This window comes from Tamandua tetradactyla, chromosome 2 (assembly GCF_023851605.1).
Source record: "Tamandua tetradactyla isolate mTamTet1 chromosome 2, mTamTet1.pri, whole genome shotgun sequence".
NCBI classification, from domain to species: Eukaryota; Metazoa; Chordata; class Mammalia; order Pilosa; family Myrmecophagidae; genus Tamandua; species Tamandua tetradactyla.
In genome coordinates, this window is record NC_135328.1 from 95,163,790 (window position 1) to 95,184,785 (window position 20,996).

At 40.9% G+C, this 20,996-nt stretch overlaps 1 protein-coding gene across 9 annotated transcripts in view; it reads left to right on the forward strand.

Annotated features, from left to right (window-relative positions):
• LOC143673590 (histone-arginine methyltransferase CARM1-like) overlaps positions 1-20,996 on the forward strand; it is a 306,223-nt gene that overhangs the window by 184,828 nt on the left and 100,399 nt on the right. For all 9 annotated transcript variants that reach the window (XR_013170471.1, XM_077148304.1, XM_077148302.1 and 6 more), the window contains 3 exons: positions 2,051-2,157; positions 3,421-3,525; positions 20,428-20,538. Coding sequence is in view for 8 of the 9 variants with exons in the window: in XM_077148304.1 (XP_077004419.1) it covers positions 2,051-2,157; positions 3,421-3,525; positions 20,428-20,538 (323 nt within the window). In the remaining variant the exon portion in view is untranslated. The remainder of the gene's footprint in view (positions 1-2,050; positions 2,158-3,420; positions 3,526-20,427; positions 20,539-20,996) is intronic.

Sequence of the window (20,996 nt, forward strand, 5' to 3'; positions counted from 1 at the left end):
TTATACAAAAATTGCAAAGGAAAAAAATCCCAAGAGTACAGAAATATTGATTAATGTATTGATTTCAAGTTAGGAGGATGAAATAAAGGAATGATGTCTCTTTTACTGTACTGTGGAGTTATTATTATATGAATGTTAACAATATTCTATTGACTAGAGTTTCCCAAACTGTCTTATCACTAAAAAGCAGATGCTGGATTTTTACCATAAAAGATTCTGACACAGGAGGCCTGCAGTGGGCCTGGGAATCCAGGGGATTGGATGAATTATGGCACATGCATAAAAGTTCAGGGCATATACCTGTTCATAGTGACATGGAGGAGACAGATTAAAACCTGAAAAGTTATTCATAGTATCTTAAATGAGAAGAATTGGTTACAAAACAATGTGATGAAATTTTGCAAATGAAAGGAATTTTTACATACACAAACATACATAAAGACCAGAAGCACATGTACCAAAATGTCAGCAATAACTTATGACTCGAGTCGTGGGATTCTATGTGATTTTTATCTTCTTCTTTATGATTTGTTGCATTTTCTAAATTTTATGAAGTCCTCATGTTCTGGTTTTGTAGTTATTTTAAAATCATTTAGTCACATCATTTCCTTCATAAGGGCATAATGGCAAAAGATAAAGAGTTGATAAAAAATTTCAAAATGGACAGCAATATTTAACCAAGGAAACATTCTGTTTTCATAACAGAGAGATCCACATGGAAACACCAGCTAGATAAGGACTTACAAGTTGCAATAAGCCCTTACAAAGTTGGTGAAATATTAGTTGTTTATTTGTTTGATACAAATCAAATAAAACCTGATTTGTATTTCCACTGAAGAATTAATCTCTTCATGTACCTCCAAGTTTCCTTGGAGTAGATTGCATTCTTTTGAGGAGGAAGGGCTGTGGTATGGCGTGTTTATATATGTAGCTCCACTGAGATCTTTTCAACCTATTTGTCCTCACGTGGGACAGTCCCAAGCCTTCACAGGGCTGTCTCACCAACTGTAGCCAGTTTCACCAAGTTGATTAGGTATTTCCCCAAATATCTTGGATTTATATTTCAGACCTATTTATTGAGTGGCTACTACATTTTGGAGAATAGAGATGAATAAGGTCCAAATAAAAGGGTACATAAAAAAAAATCAGTTAAATATGAAACACAGTGGTAAACTGAAAGCATGATATTAGAGCAACAGTTCTCATCCCTGGCTGCTCATGAGAATTAACCCTGAGACTTTTGGAAAAATAGAAATGAGATACCTTGTCATCCAGCCCCAGAAAATTGAATTACAAGGTGAGCAGCCACATGCAAAAGTAAAAATTTCCCCAGGTAATTCTGACTCATTCCCAGGTCACAGTGGCAGTGGTGGAGAAGGAAGAGGCCATAAGCAAGGAAACTATTGGTTCGAGTTTGAGAGATATTTCTGTGGTAGAAGTCACAGAATTTGGTATCCATGCATGTGGCGTTACTTACCAGTAACATGACTACTGGGGTTTTCAAAGTCTTCACTTCTCTAGTTTTTCCTGAAATCACAGAAAGCCTTCCCTTCTGTTCACATACCCCCAATTATTTTACCTTTTCTCTTACATCTGCAAAATACTAAATACTGTGAAGAAAACTGCCATTATGATGATAAAATGAGTATATATATAAACTACAAATATATGTATATTCATTTTAATCTTTATTTTAATTGAATATATATTTTCCCTTATCATCACAGTCATTTTACCCAAAGCACACACTGGGTATGTCTGTGAGCTTTGTGATCACAGATAATTACAGGAGTCCACTTTTGGCCTGTGTTCGTTAAGCTCTCTCACTTGACATTTCCAAATGCAAATATGTCTGACAAGTGTAAATAAGGCGTCACATCTCTGAGCGGTGCCCATTTCCACCGTGCCATTTCCTCTCAGGCCTGTGTTCAGGGAAGGGCATGCCATTTCCATCTTCTAATATTTTCTCAGTTGGAAATTTTTGAAGAGGACATTGGTGAGTTGTCTGTCTTCCCAGATGTACAAATGCATGTGTTTCTTCTCCTTGTAGATTTCAATGCCTTCTCAAATACCTTGAAAAGATGTCAGAATCAGAAAAAAGAATGCTCAGCGTTCAGCCAGCGGACAGAAGATGCCTCGGCTGCACAATACTTCCAGGTCAGGTAGTTGCCCCAGGAGGAATGTCACTGTTTCAAGCTGATACACACATGTGGCCAGTGGTCAGGGCAGGTGGAGATAAGACATTGACGTTCTAGTGCAGAACTTCTCAGTGTGGGACCCCCAGACCAACAGCAGCTGTGATACCCTGGGACTTGGAAATGCAATTTCTCAAGCCCCAATCTCATCCCACCCTACTGAATTAGAAACCCTGTAGGTGGGCCTAGCTGTCTGGGTTTAACAAGCCCTCCAAGTGATTCTGAAGTGTACTGGAGTTTGAAAAAAATGGTTCTACTGCATCCTACCCTCTGTTTCCCCTCCACCACCCATCTCATAATGTAAGAAGCAGGGCCAGGCAGAGTTCTCACCTGCCATTCTGGAGACCTGGGTTATATGCCCGGTGCCTGCACATGCCAAAAAAAAAAAAAAAAAGAAAAAAGAAGCAGGGCCAGGGTTAGGAGGAGGCGAGGAACATTGGCACAAACTGAGGGCAAGTTGCTCCTCAGGTTTTGTACCCAAGTTGCCCCTCTTGCGTCACTCTAGTCCCAGCCTTCTGAAGAAAGAACTAGATTTGACTCCTCATTCTGTCACTTATGAGGTCGTCATGGCTTAAGCATGTTGCTGTATCTTCTGAACCTAGCTTCCTCAGCCAAGGAGCATAATTCATCTCATTATTGTGATGATTTAACTTTATTATAGAATGTATGTAAAGCAGGTAGCACGGTGCCTGATGCATATAAAATCTTCGGAATGGTGGCCATGACGATGGTGATATTTATTACTAACTGGAGGCTAGTGGATTTAACTGCACCACATCACCTGGTTGGTGGGACCTTTGCCTGTTGCCATCAGGTCTCCCACTGAATCCCCCTACTTTCTAACCACTCCTTACCTGAGAGTTCTGTCAGAGTTCTATTTTCCTCTCAAGCCTGATGGGCTCAGCAGGGCAGGCCATCTCTTTCAGTGTTGGCCTTTTTCTCCCTTGACCTGTCCTCTCTCATAGCCTCTGCTTTGGGGAGGGACCGTGCACAGCTTTCCTGTCACTATCCCAGCTGAACCCATGGTAAGGACCAGCAGTTGGAAGACTAGGGCTAGCTGGAGTTGAATCCCTTACAGATAGGGCCAAGATGGACATGCCACTGTGTCTCGGAGCCTCAGCTTCCCTGTGTGTTAAATGCTTTGCCTGTGACCAAGAGAGCAGCAAGGACCAGGTGCTCATGACGATGCTGCTTGACTCTCCCTCTCCTTCTCTTTCCATTTCAGTTTTATGGCTGCATCTCCCAGCAGCAGAACCTAATGCAAGATTTTGTGAGGACAGCCACTTACCACAGAGCCATCCTCCAAAACCACAGTGACTTTGAAGACAAGGTAATAAAGGCAGTGGTTTATTAACCTCACACCATTTTTAAAAGCTTTGTCAGGCGGCAGAGTCAAAATTAAGCTTTTGACTTAACATGTCAGGAACTCCAGAGACTAAATGGCACTCTGTTTTGGTGCATAGAACCAGTCAAGAGCTTTATTGCTACATAATGAATAGCTCTTCATGAGTCAACCTATTTCAATTTCTTCATAGACTTGACAAGTTCATGTACTTAATCCCTTCAGAAAATGAATATGAATGATTGCTAACACATTTTACTACTGTTGTTCATTATTCTCCTACCTGTTAAATAGCTAAAGTGTTCAAAATACTTTTCAGTTCATCTCATAGGCAAGATTACTGGCCAGAAGTCTCATCAGTCCTGGGATCGAGTTTTATATTCCTCCCTTAATTAGCTGTGTGACCTTATGCAAAGCACTAAACTTCTCGGAGCCTCACAGTCTGTTCCATTGCATTAGTAATTGTAGACCCATGGCTTTTTGATCTTCGCATCATTAATTTCCAGGAAGGGTGTGGTAGAAGGTTAAAACACAGATCTTATTGAATCATGCCTCCTTGTATCCCTACCCCTCTCTTTAGTGATGTAACTGTTCCTTTCATCAAGAGATGGAGACTAATTTTTCACGCCTTTTGTCTGTCCTGGCCTTGTGACTTGTTTTGACCAAGGTAATGTGACAGAGGTGATAGTTTATGAGTTCAGAGCCTTGGTGGGCCTTGTGATTTCTGTTCTGACTCTATTGGAACCCTGAGACTGTTATCCTGTGAGGAAGCCCAGGCTGGCCAACTGGGGAGGGAACACTGACACACCCCAGCCAAGAGACAGCACCAACTGCTACGTCTTAGACCTGCCAGCCCAGCCAACCCGTCAGCTAAATGCAGAAGTATGAATGAACCTAGGCAAGACTAGCAGAGAAACTGCCTAGCCATCTCACGGAATGCTGAGAAATTGTTTCCAGTTTAAGCCATTGCATTTGAATGCGGTTCATACAGCACTGCTTAACTGAAATGGAAGGAAAGAGGCATGATAAAGAACTGGTAAATAGGCCTCTAGGTAGAAGTTGGTTTGCCCATGGCTTTCTTTCCTCTGTCATTTCCTTAATTAGACTATTTTTTTCAAATCTAAAATTTCAATTTAGCTCTTTATATCATTAATTTCTTTGCTGAGACTTTCTATTTTTCCACTGTTTTCAAGGAGTGTTGATTATTGCTGTCTGGAGCTTTTTTTTATATAGCTTCTTTAAAGTTTTTACAATATAGTGCTAATACCTGTGTTTTTGGCATCTGTTGATGGTCTTTTCCCATGTGAATTGAGATTTTCCAGGATTTTCATTTGCTGAGAAGTTTTTTTTTTAATTGTATCCTGAATGTTTTGAATATCATGTTGTGAGACCCTAGGTCTTGTTTCAGTCCCATGGACCAGTAGGTAATTGATCTGGTGGGTTCTGGTTGCAAGTTCCAGCCCACCAGTGGTCTCATGTTGGCTGTGGTCCCTATGTCAGTTCAGTTTTCAAAGACTTCACAGTGCTGTTTGTATCTGTCCTGGGTGCATGTGCCACCCGGCAGTCATGGCGCCTGCTGATTAAGATCAGACCCATGTGTGTACAGGTTGAGTGTGAGTCCAGGAATTAACTAAAAAAAAAAAAAGAACTCAATGGGTTGCTTTCCCAAGCTCCTCCCTCTCCAATTCCTGGGCTTCCTCTTTTCCAGTTCTGTCCAGAAAACTCACAATGCCATGTACTTCCATAACTTTGCCTGCATACGGGCCAAGGAGAGCGAGGACAGGTAGAGAGAAAAACAAACAAAAATGATGGGCTTAGCTCCAGGTTTTGAGAGCAATAGCTCCACTGAATAGAGAGTTGGCTTCCCTCCCCCAAAATTTTGCCTCCTATAGGCTATGGCTGTTAACATAAGATTTCTTGGGGCTGGAGCATGAAGAAGAAAGGAAAGAAATGAGAAGAGAAAATAAAAGGAGAGAAGAAAAGACAGAGGATCTCCACCCTTTGAGCATTAGGCATTCCTTTTCCCTCTGCTAGAGTCAGAACTAGAGGGAGTCCCCTGATTTTGGGGGTGTTGCATTCCAGCTGAGGGGATGCTGGAGGAGAAGCAGGGGATAACCTGCTAGTTCAGAAGAATTTCTAATTCTGGTCTTCATCCCCAGTCCACCTGGTATTATTTACTTCTTAGGACCCTCAAATAGCTCCTCCACCCATTCTCTCCAGGTTTTACAGCTGTATTCTAAATGAGAGACAGAGTGAAGGGGGCTTTCTCCATCTTACCCATGACCAAAAACTTTTAAAAGCCAGAGGCAGACACTGTGTTGGGTGAAGGTAAAGGGTAAGAGACAATGACTAGACCTGAAACTTATGTGCCTCCAGGTGCCCAGGAGCCTTGTCTGACAGTGAGGCCTGCTTGGTTAATAACTTGGTAAGCATTTCTAATGAGAGCATCTGGTTATGATGGGCAGCGGGATGAGGATAGATGGGCACCGCTTGTTTCTCATAACACCTCATTGGGCATTCAAGGAGTGAGTAAGCGGTCTTGTTGACTTAAGGTAGGTTTCTTTCCAATTAGAAAAAAGAATCTGCCCTGAACTGCTTGGTTGCCAACTGTTTCTTTGTGGTTGGAGGATGTTTCCGGAAAGGATAGTTTAATTTAGGTAAACTTCTCTGCTTTGGTGGGGGCTTACTTTTAGTCTACAATCTGTTTTCTATATTAGCTATAATCTATGTTTTTTTGGGGGTGGTGCATGGTCTGGGAATCAAACTCAGGTATCCTGCATGAAAGGTGAGCGTTCTACCACTGAACCACTATAATTTATTTTTAATTCTGATTACAGTTTCCAAAAAAAACAACAAAAAACTAATCCCCAAACAATCATAACCATTGCCTATATTAATCATACTATAGCATACTAATAATCATACTAATAATCATACTAATAATTTCTATTATATGACACCTTTACAATTTTCATTTGGATTATGCCACTTGATCTTTCATTTATGTATTTTTTCATCTATAAAAATGAAGATATTGGACCAGATAATCTTTAAGGTCAACTCAGCTCTAATCTCAGCCAAGTCTAAAAAATACCCTTTTCCTGCTAGTCTGCAATGGGTTTATATGCCAACAAAATAAAATAGGCATCCATCTGTTGGGGCTTTTGAAGGTGATAATTAATCACATGGTTGATAATTAATTATATCCCTTTCCCCTCTGAGTTCTGAACCAATTTAGAAATAGACACAGATGTCAGGTAGAAATCACAATATCAGCTTTATTGTTGGTAAGGCTGGTTGGAGAACAGGGCTTGGATCAGTGCCCAAATGAGGCTTCCTTCTCCTTCTTTCCCCACGTGGAACTTTTCCATCCACTTGTATGCTGAAGACTGTTTCCCCCTCACAGGGGACTGAAGAGCACATGCTTGAGTGGGGAGTGGGCAGGCTAGCCTTTTCCAGGTGCCAGGACTATGTTTCCTCAGTCCTATTTCCAGTGTTCGCAGTGGGATGGGTCACACCTGCCATGGGGAGGAAAGAGGAAGGGATAACGAGCACACTTACCTCCAGTGTTACCCTCTCTTGGGAGTGAATGTCCTGTCCCCTCTGAAGGAGCCAACTCTCCCCATGTTAGTGTTACAGGAACTTCCTTAGCCTTAGATTAACTGGAATGGTTGTTCACCCTAATTCCTTATCACCATGAATGCAAAATCCTTTTACTCCTTTTTTGCTTGCTTAAATTATAATGGAGGCCATTTTAGAGCAACTCCGCTGAATCTGTGGAATAAGTAACCTTTGCACTAAGCCCCTATATTCGTTCTCATTGAAACGGACTAACCAAGAGGGGGAGGGTTTAGAATGAAAAATACCAATAGCTTTTATTTGGTGAGGAGCTTCGTGTGTGCAAGCACCATGCTAAGGACTTCCCATGCATTATTCCCTTTCATCTTCACTATAATTTTACAATTTAATTACTATTGTTACTGCTTTTTTAGAGAGGAGAGAACTGAGGTCTGGGAAGGTTAAAATTTTGACCTGATTTTATACAACTAGTAAATGGAAAGGTTAGGATTTGAAACCAAGAAGTCTTTCTTTAGAATCCCATAATGTGTTTTCAAATTTGAATTCAAGGATTTTGGAGTTGGCCAAGAAAAAAGATTTGACCACTAGAAGGCACTAACACACAAGTTATTTAGTGGAGGCATCACCTTACCAGGTTCACATGAGAGGGGAAGACTCTTCCTTACAGAGAATGCCTTTAGGAGGCCAGCACACAGGGGGCCACCAGAGAAGGAAGCAGGGCAAGGAAAAGCTCCTACAGTCATGGTGGAGAGGAAGAAGGAAGCGGGAGGATACTTATATATTGAGGTGAGGGTGCAGAGTCAGCACAGCAAGGAGCCTCTGGGCCAGAGAGCTCCAAGGGGCTGAAGTGATTTGGGATCTTATAAGTGCAGGGTCTTATCAACTGAATGCAGATGCTGGGTGAAGTCTTGTGGCGTATACAAAGCAGATTAACTCTACTGGCTAAAAATGGCTTATTTAGGCTATTTTTAAAAACAATGGTTGGGGAGAGGTACAAAGGTAGTTCAGTGGTAGAATTCTTGCCTGCTGTGCATGAGACCCAGATTCAATTCCAAGCCCATGCACTTACCCAACAAACAAACAAGCAAAGAAAAAAAGAAAAGCCAACCAAACAAAAATTCAACAAATGGTGCTGCAATAATGGGATACTCACATGGAAAAAGAATGAAATGTGACCCCGCCATACAGCATACAAAAAACCCAAAAAACCCAAAAAACCCACCAACAATAGGATGCTTAAAAATTTGAATTTGGTTCTTTTGGGCTCTTCTGAGAGACCCAGGCTGCTTCGAAGAAGTAACAACCACACAGGGCCATGAAAAAGAGGGCATCTTTGGCTCATTCATGTAACAAGTACACAGATACTACCTCTGAAAGTTATTGCCTGCGATGAGGCTGGCTGAGATTGCTATGGGAAACTTTTGTTTTTCCCAGCCTAAGGATGCGGTGCAAACATTTTAGCTGTGACCATGCATGTATTAAACAGCACTGAACAGTGGATTTGTTCATGAGTCCTAGAGCCAAAGAGCTGTGTTCAAACTCCAGTTCAGTGGCTTACCAGGAACCTCCCGTAGGCCTCTGTCTTGTTCACGTGGAGATCTCGAGCAAGTTATCTACTGTCTCTGGGCTTCATTTTCCTTATCTGTAAGATTAAAGTGGTATCATGAGTAACAACTACTTCCTAGGACCCATGTAAGGTCAGGATGACACAGTGTATATAAAGTGCTTAGTACAACACCTGACCTATAAAATAAACTCAATAAATATTTGAAGTATTACTGTTATTGATGGTTATGCAGATGGTGCTACAGTTTCCATCTCTGCTGTAATTTTAGATCTTTCAGATCTTGAGTTTTCATTCTGCATTATCCATGCAGTGTTGTTGAAAATCCTTTCTTGGCCAGAGCACTGTTGGCTGAGAACCCCATTTGGAATCCATCCAGGAAACTGACCCTGCTGGAACCTATCCCATCGCCCCTCCTTGGAGTTTCTGTTAATTGCCATCTGGCTATTTTTAGTTTATTCAAGTGTGTGCTGGGTACAAGCAGGGAAAGTCCATCCTGCTGAGGGTGTGGGGCTGTATGAGCTGTGGGATTTTAATTTGGAAATGTTTTGACACTTCATTTGTCAGGGCACCAGTTGCTGGAAACTTGTGAGAGTAAGCAGGAGCTGAGAGCTTATTATTTTTTTAAATCAGCGTTTTCACAGAGGAGAGACTCCCCAGTCATAACAGCTGCTTAGTGCATCCAAATGGGATGTTGGCTGAGGCAGAAGGGATTTAGGGATTTGAAGGCTTAAAAAAACATAAATAACAACAAACATGCGAAGCAACCTGTTCAGATTGTCAGCTGATATTCACATTTGCAGAGCCTGAGCTTCAGGTTCCTCACATATGAATTTTCTTTGGTGTGAGCTTATCATCAGTTTGGTCCAAGGCCCTCACGTCTGTCTCTAATGTAGCTCTGGAATTCTCCCACTTTAAGACACTGCACACCCTGGATTAATGGTGTGCTCTAACAAGGCCTGAACTTAATTGTTGGCTAGAATGAAGGCTGCAACGCGGACCTGCTGCATAGTCCTATCTGCAGGAAAGGAAACATCTCTTGCTTCCTTTCATTTCTTCTAACCTTCCATTTCTTACTCCGAGTGTCATCCCTAGACCAGTGACAGCAGAGTCCTTGTTTGGAACTATTTAGGGAAGAGGGAAGAGAAGGAGATGACTGATGATTGCTACTAAGTAGTTTGCAGATCCTATCTCATTTAATCCCTGTGCACTAGGGATCTTAGCTGACAGCACCAGAAACAAGTTCTGCTAATTAAAAAAAAAATGTAAAAAGAGTTTACTAAAAGGATATAGGAAGATCAGAGAATAAATTTGAGGCTGTATAACCAGAAATAATTTCCAAAATCAGGTGACAGAATTTTTCTCAGGAAGACACCAGTGCGGTACAATGTGCACCCCCTTCACCCCAGTGCTGATCTTGGGTGTCTTCCTTAGAACCTCTACTCTGCGACTCTAGAAACTGGATGTAGCTGTTACTTCACTGCTATGACTTGAGTTGGGGGTTGTCCATAGTACCTCCATTCTGTGACTCTGGGATCCGGACGTGCAGTTCTTGTATTTTCACACTCAAAGCTTCCCATATAAAATGCATCTTACTGATAGAGCCTTGGTCATGCCCGCACTTGAGTTGCAGAAGTGCTGGAAAAGAGCAAACCCCAAATAGAAAGGGGGTTTAGATGCTGGGAGGCACAAAAGAATAGCACAATAACCCCCTGCCACACTGTACGGTAATATAGTAATATGGATAAGGGAACTAGAAACTCAGACATTTCACTAACTTGTTTTAGGAGACACAACTACTAAGTGGTAGAGCTGTAGGTAAATTCAGGTTCGTTTGTATCCAAGTCCTGGACTGCATGAGGAATTTGGGGAGAGACAGAAAACCATTCTTTATATGTTCTAGGTTGATAATCAAACTGTTAAATTTTAATGATCTGTGTGTATTTTGGTATGTGTGTGTATTTAGGGGTCTGTGTGATAGTGAAAAACAGTCTCTGCAAACAACAAAAAAATTCTTTTCTTATATTTGGGCTTTGGAGGCCAAAGGTGAGGTAAGATACTAAATCATTAGAACTCACCCCTGAATTATATCTTTGTGATAGAAGGGAAGAGAAAGAGCTAGAAAATAGGCTTGGGCTCTAACTAATTTCTTTGCCCCTTAAGTCCTAGGAGGGATATCTACATGGATTTCCTGATTTTGAGTGGGAAGCAGATGGCACATCTCTGCCAATGTTCTTCTGAACTCAAATAGAATCTACTCCTGAAAGGTTACTGTAGAAAGATGCCGGAGTTCAGCAAAAGAATACTTTGTTTTTGTATGATCTTTTTCAGCAAAAGCAAAGTAAAACTTCCAAGGAGAGCTAAGAAAACGCTGAATAAGCAAGGACCACAAACTAATTTTAGGGCATTTGAGAAAAAAGGAATTGGGGTCTTTAGGAGATAAGAACACTTAACCAAATAGTTGCTCTAAGAATTTAGTGAGGTATAGAATGCTGTAGACATAACTGGGGAGTTTGAATAAGCAAGTCGCCAGAGCTTCAAAGAAATGACTTACCCAGACTTTTGAGTCAGGATGGACTGTACCCTTTGCTACTGTAACAGTTAACTCCCAAAGCTCACTTGCTTAAACCAATGGAGCTTTATTTCTCACTCACATTACTTGTCCATGATGGGGTAACTAGAGGCTCTGCTTTGTTTTGTTCTCACTCCAGGACCCAGCCTTGGTGTGAAACATTACTAGTTCATGTTGCAAAATAAAGGAGAAAATGGCACATCACATGTCTATATCTTAAATTGTCTGCTTGGAAGTACCCATATTTCTCTGATTATTACATGGGGCATAGCAAATCATATGGTCACTTCTAACTTCAAGAGGGCAGGGGAGTGCAGTTCCACATATGCTCATAAGGAGAACCAGCAATATTTGGTAGATGGCAGTAATGATTATCATGTCAGATGTCATTTTGCAAACTCATTAAAGAAGGAGCAGCTTGCTAAGATGCTATTCTCAGTGTGCATGGGAGGGGTCTAGGAAGGAAAAAAGGTTTGGAGGATTAATCTGTCACTAACGTGGTTTTGTTGGTTAACTCACCTTTAACTTCCACCTGGTGGATTACCCATCCTTTGAATGCAAGGCATTTTTGGAAATTCCTAGGGTTGAATTTTTAAAATTTTTAATTGCCCTCCAAGACAATGCCATCAAGGGCCAATCTGGGACAACTGCTGACTTTGCTAAAGTCTTATATGGGGACCCTGGTCAACAATAACTTCTAAAGTAGGTGGCTTTGTTTCAATACCTGCTTTCTAGAATAAGAGCGTAAGTAGATGAAGAGGACAAGGTCAGTAAGAACCAGTTAAATCAGACAAAACAATCAACTAAAAAGTGGTTCAAAGTACTACACCTAGGGATATAATGAATAAGGCTTGGCTTTTTCTAACACTGAACCAGTTATTTGGCTTGGATGAACTTGGAGCATTTCTCTAAATCCTTTCTTTACTTCATTTTCCAAGACTGAGATACTGACACAGTCGCTCAACTTCAGAGTGGTGGCTTAGGTTTAGGATTTCGAAGTTCTAAGAAATCCAGAAATATGATCCCAGAAAATTTCCAATTAAATATGTTGAATTTCCAATAATTACCGTGGATTTCTTAGCCTGGGCTCCCTAAATCAAAGAGCACATAGCAAAGGTTAATATGCTAAAACTTTATTATAGTGTGCAGTCTCAAGACAATAGCGGTAACAGGAAGGGGAATGAGGCAGGGCAGGAGGAAGAACAAATATAAGGGAGTACAGTACTCAGCAGGCCATAGTTTTTTGCAAAACTGATTTCTTGGTGTCACAGAGAATCTTCAAAGAGACCATATGAAGCCACGACATCTTAAAATAGTTCATCCAGGGGGAAACAGAGAGCAATGCTTTTTCCCAGTGGTCCACATAAGCTGCCGCAGGGTCTTAACTCCAAGGTTGCTCACCCGTGAGCACCAAGTGGGTTCTGTAGTGCTTCCTTCGTACCTCAACAGAACAAGGAAACTCTGTAGTAGGAGACAAAGGAAAAGAAGCATGTGGCATGAGTGAGGAGGATACTGTTTTGTTTGGCCCACAAGTAATAAGAGGAAGAAGGAGAAGAGCTCCTGGGGTGGTTTCCTTAGGTAGTAATGACTTTGGCGACAGCATCAGCAGTGAAATACAGCTTCGTGTTTGAAAGAACGGTGCAAGCAATTTCTAGGGCTACTCTGGCCACATAATAAGGCAAGTGTTCATTCTGAGGTGAATCAGAAATTGAATGTATTATAGCCAGTCAGCTAAGGCAATCTAGACTTTTTCTTCTCCTTTCTAGTTTCTAAGTCCTTTAGAGTCTACTAACTCAGCATTTCTGAAACCCTTCCACTCCTCTCCAACCCCACAGCTAAATTCTTAATTCTCATTCTTATTGTTTCTCTCCTGGATTTTTGCAAAAGTCTCTCAAATAGTTTCCCTGCTTGTAACTGCTAAGAGGTCTTTGGCTTCGATTAGGAGAAAATCCAAACTCAAATTAGCTAAAAACAGTAAGGAAAGCCATTGTCTCATATGGGAAAAAGGCAACAATAGTGTGATTCCAGGGTGTTTTAATTCTGTCATCCTGGGCATCACATCCAAATTTAACCATGTCTAGAAAAAAAAGAGGCATCTTTTCATACGTGTCTTTCTTTCTCAGTACCGACTGAGAACTTCCCCGCGGTTTCATTAACAAAAGCACGTCACATGCCCAAGCCTAAACCCATCCCTGGCGAGACGAATGGAGTCACCTTTGATTGCCTTAGACCAGTCAGGAGCCATGCCCTGAAATAGGGAATGGTTAGTCATGTGGAAGAGTGTAAATATCTCAACAGAATAGAAGTTTTGATAGGAAGAAGGAAGGGCGAAGGGAGAGATGTTGATTTTGAAATACCAGTTTCTGCTTTGCTTACTCTGATCTTGTAGGTACCCCCCCTAAATCCATCCTTCTGTCCATCTGCCAGGTTGATGGTTCTGAAATGCAAATACAGTATGTCTCTTCTGTTTAAGACTTTTCAACGACACTTCTCTGCTTAAGGATCAGGTCCAATTCCTCAGTAGTAAATACTCTCCTCCATGATCAAGAATCTGCTAATTCCTTCAGCTTTTACCCTTGCCAGTTCATGCCTCAACCACAGCTCTCCTTCTGCCTCTAACACCCACATCGTGCTCCTAAGGAAATTTGCTGTCTCACAAAGGGGATGACTCTATTGTCCTTAGACGCCTTTGTTCATACTGTTTCCAGTATGGAATCTCCATCCCACAATTCAAATATCGTAACATTGATTCATCTTTCAGTTTTCATTACAGTAGTCACCTCCATGAAGTCTTTCCTTTCCTTCCTTCTACTCTATGTCCTTTATATAATTGTATCATTGTAGTTATAACATGTTGCTGCACTTCTTTCTTATGCAACTCTTTCTTACATATCTTTTCTTTCTTATGTGTCTTGCTTATTGTCTCTTCCTTCCTACCAGATTGCCATGCTTTATTCATCTTTGTATCCCCAGCACCTAGAAGTGCCTGTCACAACTGGTGCACAGGAAGCACTTAATAAATGCTTAGTAGATAAATGAGGGTCTAAGGGCTTAAATCTGGGTGATCTAGTCTGAGTCTATTGGCAGTATATAAAGGGTATTAATCATGGGGAGATAAGTAAGAGTGATCAATATATTTTGTTCCATAATCATAGAGAAAATGGTTGGAGAACCGTTAAAGGGTGGTCAAAAGATCAGTGATGAATTTGTTGGTCCTCAGCCAGAACGCCAGACAGAATGAAACACAGGTGCGCATAAGCACCAATTTTGCATTATTTAAATACAGGCAACCCTCTGGTTGAAAGCAAATTTGCACAGCCACTGTGGAGTCCTGTCTTACCAGGAGCTATCACTGCAGAATTCTCCTTTTCTAATGAAAGTGCTAATTATCTGAACAAGATAAAAGTCTAAACTGCAAAGGCTATGAAGGGGGCATCTTATGCAGTCTTTGAGAATGCTATAAAATTTTTCTTCTCTGACAAAAGCCAGAGTACGAGATATAATGGGGCTGCTAAAGTCTGTGCAGCTCAATAAGTACTCATTCCATTACTAACGCAGAGCTTCTCGGTCAACCTGCCTGCCAGTAATTTGGAAATCGGAAGAGGTGGGTATAGTCTGTAGAGGTAGATGCCCACCGCCAGTAACAATGATGATTGAGGACACACGCTGTACAGGAGCAGGTGGGCACATGTACAACTATGTACAACTGAGTGGGCCAGTGTTGCTGACTACAGATGTAATAAAATGATGGCTGGAAGAAGCAGTGATGGCTGTGAAAGTGGGAGTATGGGCAGAGCACAAATCTTAGAGGCATAAGGCATATGAAAATGGCAGTTGGGGCATTGGGCTTGTGCTGTGTAATTCAGAACCGCCCTGATATGCTCAAGCAAATAAATAAAGAATGAATAAAAAACAACTGTTCTAACTTGAAGAATTGATAGTGATATGATCAGGGCCTTGATATCTGAAAACAGGTATAAAACTGCTGAGGTGAAAAGAAGGCGAAATGTGGCCAATGTTATTATAGTCTGGACAGTACAAAGAATAACATTAAATTGAAGGCAGAGTGAGTGACTAAGAGCATAGTTTGATTTGGAGAAATCTGTTGTTTTTTTTAACATCATCCCTGCCATTTGTTTTATGCATGACTCCAATCCCTCTGACCTTCAGCCTCTTTATCTATAACATGAAGAAAATAGTAGCATCCATGTTTTATAAAGTTGTTACCATGAGTTTGCTAGGCTTGCAAAGTATGAGGCAGGCATAGAACATAGTAAATATACAACAAATGGTAGATATTTATTTTTACTCTGTTATTCAAAGGTTGTTTTGCTTCATGTTTCCATAAGGGCTTGTATATTCCTTTTCATTTTAAGCTAATAAATTCAAAAGACATGGCTTTCAACCGTCTTGGAGGTATATTAGCCCTGTCTAGACATTTTGCAGGATTTCTTTCCTTGGGAAACCACAAGAGCACATAATTAAAATATTCTGTGCATGTGAAATGCATGGTATTTTTCTGATACTTTTTAAAAATAGTTTTGTTTACAAATAAATTCACAAAACATTTGGTCACTGTCGCTTGGACCAATTGTTGACTTTTCTCTGATAATCCTGGGAGGGAGCTCACAGAACCATTTTCTGGTGCTGTCCCATATGAGCCAAAGAATTAACCATGTCTGCAGTTATTGCCTGTGTTTCCAGTGGGCGGCTGAAAATGAATCCACTCTCTAGAGGGAGACTGTATGCAAGAACTAATTGGATTGTAATGTAATGACAATATGCCAATGTCAAAAGAGAGTCGTCATTTAAAGGATTCTTAAAATCACTAGATCTGGGAATGGAATGGGCCAGTTAGTACAAGGTGCCTTCCTAGGGAAGTAACAGATTGACATTATATCTTTTGAATCCTGTATCTGTTCCTATTTGTGGTAGTGAGACACATTTTCGTTTACTCAGTTTGTCCAACAAAGATGTAGTGAGTTTCTCTACTATGTGTTAGACCCTGGGCTGTTATGTCATATTCAATACTAAGTGAGAAACAGATGTCATCTCTTCTTTAATGATGCTTACTGTCCAGGAGGAGGAGCATATATTAATCGAATCACCATTCATTGAATGAAAAATTATAACTGTTATGAGTAGTTATGAAGAAAGAGTTTGGGAAGGTGGTAAAAAGAGAACATACACAACAGGCAAACTTAGCCTGGGAAGTTGTCCCTGATAGAGTGACATGTGAGATCTGAAGGATGACTTGGTATGTCAGTAAGGGTCCATGCAAGGGAGATGGATACACAGCAGAGTGTTTTAAGAGAATTAAATAACAGGGCTGTTTAAAAAGATGTGGGCAGAGTTAAGGGAAACCAACAAGAGAGGGTGACATACCCTAGGATGATCAGCAGTGACCACACTTAGACTTAAAGGGGCAAGGGGAAGGAGTCATTCCTGGAACCCTAAGAGACAGTCATAGCTATAGGAGAAGATGGTTCAACAAGAGCTGTGGCTCTTAGTATAGGAAATAAAACCAATTCATGGAAACCTAGGAAGGAGGAAGCCAGGAAAATAAATCACGTGACCTCACTCTTCTAACTCACTCTGATTACCAGTTGGTTTTTCTCTTGACTGATCCCAACTAATGCCCTATGGTAAAGAAGCCCATTGATATAGTCCATATAGGACAAACAGCAGGATGGAGAAGAGTAGAGAGTACATCTGGAGAAACAAATAACATGTATCTAGAATAGTAGGCTTTGACTAGGTTTAAAAAACAACAACAGTCTAAACAATAAAACCAGCACCACCATAGGTAAGCAATGGGAACATCTGAGGCAAAGGAAGCAGCATGTGGCAGGAAGGAGCACCAGACCTTCCAGGAAGGCCTGTGTCCCAGCAGAAGGACTGGGCAGACAAGGCTACCTCAGACAATCAGAAGACAGACCCATAGGACCTGTTTGGATCATAGGCAAGGAGGAAGGGTAGAGATCATGAAGGAAGACAAGTATAAAGTTTCAGGTCTGTGAGGTGACTTGGAGTCCAAGAGATACAAGAAATAGGCCAGGAAGTAGAAGATGAAGTTTGTGTGAAACGGTTCAGAATGCAATTTTTGAGTGAAGCAAGGATGACCTGAGCTCCTCCTGTTTGGGTGATAGCTTTGTGACATAAGAGCACTCCCAGAATCCAAATGGCTGGCAAACTCTTAGGCCTTTTCCAGAGATATTTCAATGTTGGAATTAGGGTAGTACCATTTTGGTGCCATCCATTCAGTCATTTAGTCAACTAATATTTGGTAATGATTTGTATGTGCTCAGTGTGCTAGGTGGTAACAGTAAATAATGTGATTCCTGTTTGCAAGGATCTCATAATCGAACACGGAAGATAAACATGTAAAGAAATACGTGTACTATCCTTTACTGAGTGCTATTAGAGACTATTATGAGGTAATCCCAGCCCCAGAGGAGCTCATTGTCTAAGTGAGCCAAGGAAAGCTTCTCTGAGATAGTGATGGCTGAGATGGATCTTGAAGGATGTTTCCCAGGTAGGGTAATGAGGAGAGGGAATTTCACCCAAGGAAAATAAAAGCATTGGTCAGCACATGCCAAGTACTGATTTCCCCCAGGGCATGATAGTATAACAATGTCTGTCAAGGTCCTAAAACATTCCCAGTTCTGTGATGATCTGCCAGTAGTAGAATTTTAAAATGAGCTCAATAAAATCTTCAGTGAGGACAAGGAAATGCAATTATAGGTAGTGTTAAAGCTCCAAGTCTTCCTCAGGTGCTATGTAAGAAAACATTTTATGCATGAAAATAAGAATTATCTGTTGTAGGGTCTTCTTTTCTCCCACAGTTTTGGAAACCCCAGCTGGAAATATTTAATATTTAATATTTGCATTAAAACTGGTGATTTTCATCATAGAATTATTCTTGGCCCTCTGAGGCTTTGTTTCCAAGGTCTCTTGGCTCACGTAGACAAGCAAAATATCCCTCTACCTCCTCACTTTCTGTTCTCTGTCTCATCGCTGAAAATTCTCATGGTAAGCTTTTTAATACACATGCAAGCATGCAGCTGATGGAGCTATCTGAATAATGCTAACAAAAGATGAGATTCTTTTTCAAGGTCTCAGCTTGGTTTTGAAATGGCCAAATAGGAATACTTCAGCTTGATATATTTGGCAGCTGCCTCAGTTTGTAGTTTTCTCACTTAGTTTCTAGATATGCTCTGGGTTTGGAAAACTATCTTCCAATCAGATGTACCAAGTTAGCCTAAATTTAAGTCCCCCAGGCTCTTTCTCATGTCTGTTTATTTTTTTTTTTTCCCATTCCCTTTCTCTTGTGTCTCCTTCCTGGAGGTAAAGCATTTCTTTGGTTTTGATTCTGCAGAATAAAGAGAATTTAAAAACAGTGTTTTGAGATGGGCTTCCAGGGTCCTAATAAATTAGACAAGGAACTTCCATGCATGCTTTTCTAGGGCAGTTGTTACCAGAGTACCAAGCTACAATTTTCATTGTCTCTTAATTTTGCAGCCATATCTGGGTGAAATTTGGAATCTAAGGTGCTTTGTTTTTAATTGAAAAAGGCTCTGGAAAGGTTCTTCTGAACATGTCCTTTTTTTGGGTCCCATGTTGTGCTCTTCAACTTAACCGCCTCCACCCCCTAAACAGCAGTCTTATGTTCTTACAATGGACCACGGTCACATGAAGATGATTTATTCCTGGGGAAGACAAGAAGTGAATACTGGTATTTCTAAAAGTATAGACAGCCTAACGGCCAATTCTGGAGATTGGGTGACATTTTAAATTGGTAATGCTCCTAATTACCCAAACCCTAGGAAACCATATGGAATACAGCCACAGCTCTAGAATTAATATAAGTGAGCACTGTGAACCCATTACTAACAGCATGTTCTCTTAGAATAATGGCACAGTATCTGTGTCAGCACAGTGTGATATTGTGGTTAAAACACACACAATTTCTTCCCTTTTACTTTCTATTTTATGGAATTTTTTTCCCTGCCATCAAAGCAAAAAAAAAAAAAAACAAGCAACCTTTTCCAATTTTTCTTACAGAAAATACTTCGTTTCCTTTTCAGACATTGCCTTTTGGCATTGCTGTGTTGAAATGTCAGATTTGTAGAGGATAAATATAAATAAACAAGGTATGAATATGTGGAACATGACCTCAAAGGCAGCTTCTGTCCTCTCCCACCCCACCCCACTTACTGCGAGCTGAACTTGTGCTAGTTATTTAATGGCTCTGACTTTCAGCTTTCTCATCTATAAAGTGGGTACTACATTAGTATTTATTTGCAGGGTTATTTTGAGGATTGATTTAAAGCCAATTAAAATACATTGCTCAAAGTTAGTGCTTAAAAACTAAAAAAGAGAAACGCTAAAAATAAGTCACTAATGAGACAACAATTCCAGTAACCTGAAATTTCCATGATCTAACTGAGATTCAGACCTCAGCTTCAGCAGTGCTTGGGGCCACGGGTCCAACGCACCCCTGTGCTTCTCCACACATAAGTCCCAGCTTCTCGGCCCTTTGTGCCAGTAGATGATGTTTTTCTTGGTTTATATTCTAGGTCTGAACAGAGAGAGGAAGAAAAGTTTCTGCGAATAGTATTAGTCCATTGCCTTAATACTGCCCCACCTTCCAGATAAAACTCCCGACTTGTTAGAGGGACCTGGCAAAAAAAAAAGCACATACCTTCCTTTTGACTTTTAGGAATTTTATTTTCAGTTATTTCTGAACACCTGTTCCAAACATTGTTTGAGACGGATTTCATCTCGTTCACACTGATAGATGGTGGAGCAAGCTCATTAGTGACACTTTTCCTGATCTCTAAATGTCCCAAAAGTAGTCCCTGCTACAAAGAATCAGTAATAACAATAGCAATGGTTTGAAGCACTCCAATTATGAGCCAGGTACTCTGCATGAATCTCGTATTATTTAATCCCTGCAGCAAACCTAAAAACAGTTGGCATTATTAACCCCATTTAACGAGAGAATAACAGGTCTCACAGAGATTCATAACTCTGCCGAGATTGCACCCTTAGTAGACACCAGAGCTGGTATTTAATTGGGTCCGACTGCACTGCCCAAAGCTAGCATTGTGCCAATAGCTGTATGCCCATTTGTGTTTTCATCCCCTGTCTTTGTCTTCTGCTCTCCTTCCAGGTGGTTCTAGATGTTGGTTGTGGATCAGGAATATTGTCGTTCTTTGCTGTACAGGCTGGAGCCAGGAGAGTTTATGCAGTTGAAGCCAGTTCAGTGGCACAGTATGCTCAGGTGAGTGGTTGGATTTTTGAGGGAGCTGTCAGTTAGGTCTGCAGGGTACATTCAGGGTACTGAATGATAAACTCCTCCAGGTAGGTCTTTTTGAAGAAACTTTTTTCCAGTAGTGAGTTTTTCTGTTTGAATGTTGATGCTCACAGATTCTGACTTCACTGTACTGATTGATATGGAAACTATCGAAAATTTCCCTGGTACAGAGAACATAGCAAAACCATGTCCCTCATCTAACTGGGAAGCAGGTAGGACTGGGGGCAAATGTTTTCCTCTCTTTAATGACCTACGAGAAGAGTCAGATTTGGTTGGAGCTAGGGCTTTTCTTTTTCTTCTTTAGTGCTGTGCTGCCCGAACCTGCACTATCCAATAGATTTCACTTTTGGTATAAAGGGGTTATTGCTCCATGCATACAGTCAGATCAGGAGACAGGCCTCTGTTTTTAAGAGGCCTTTTTGTTC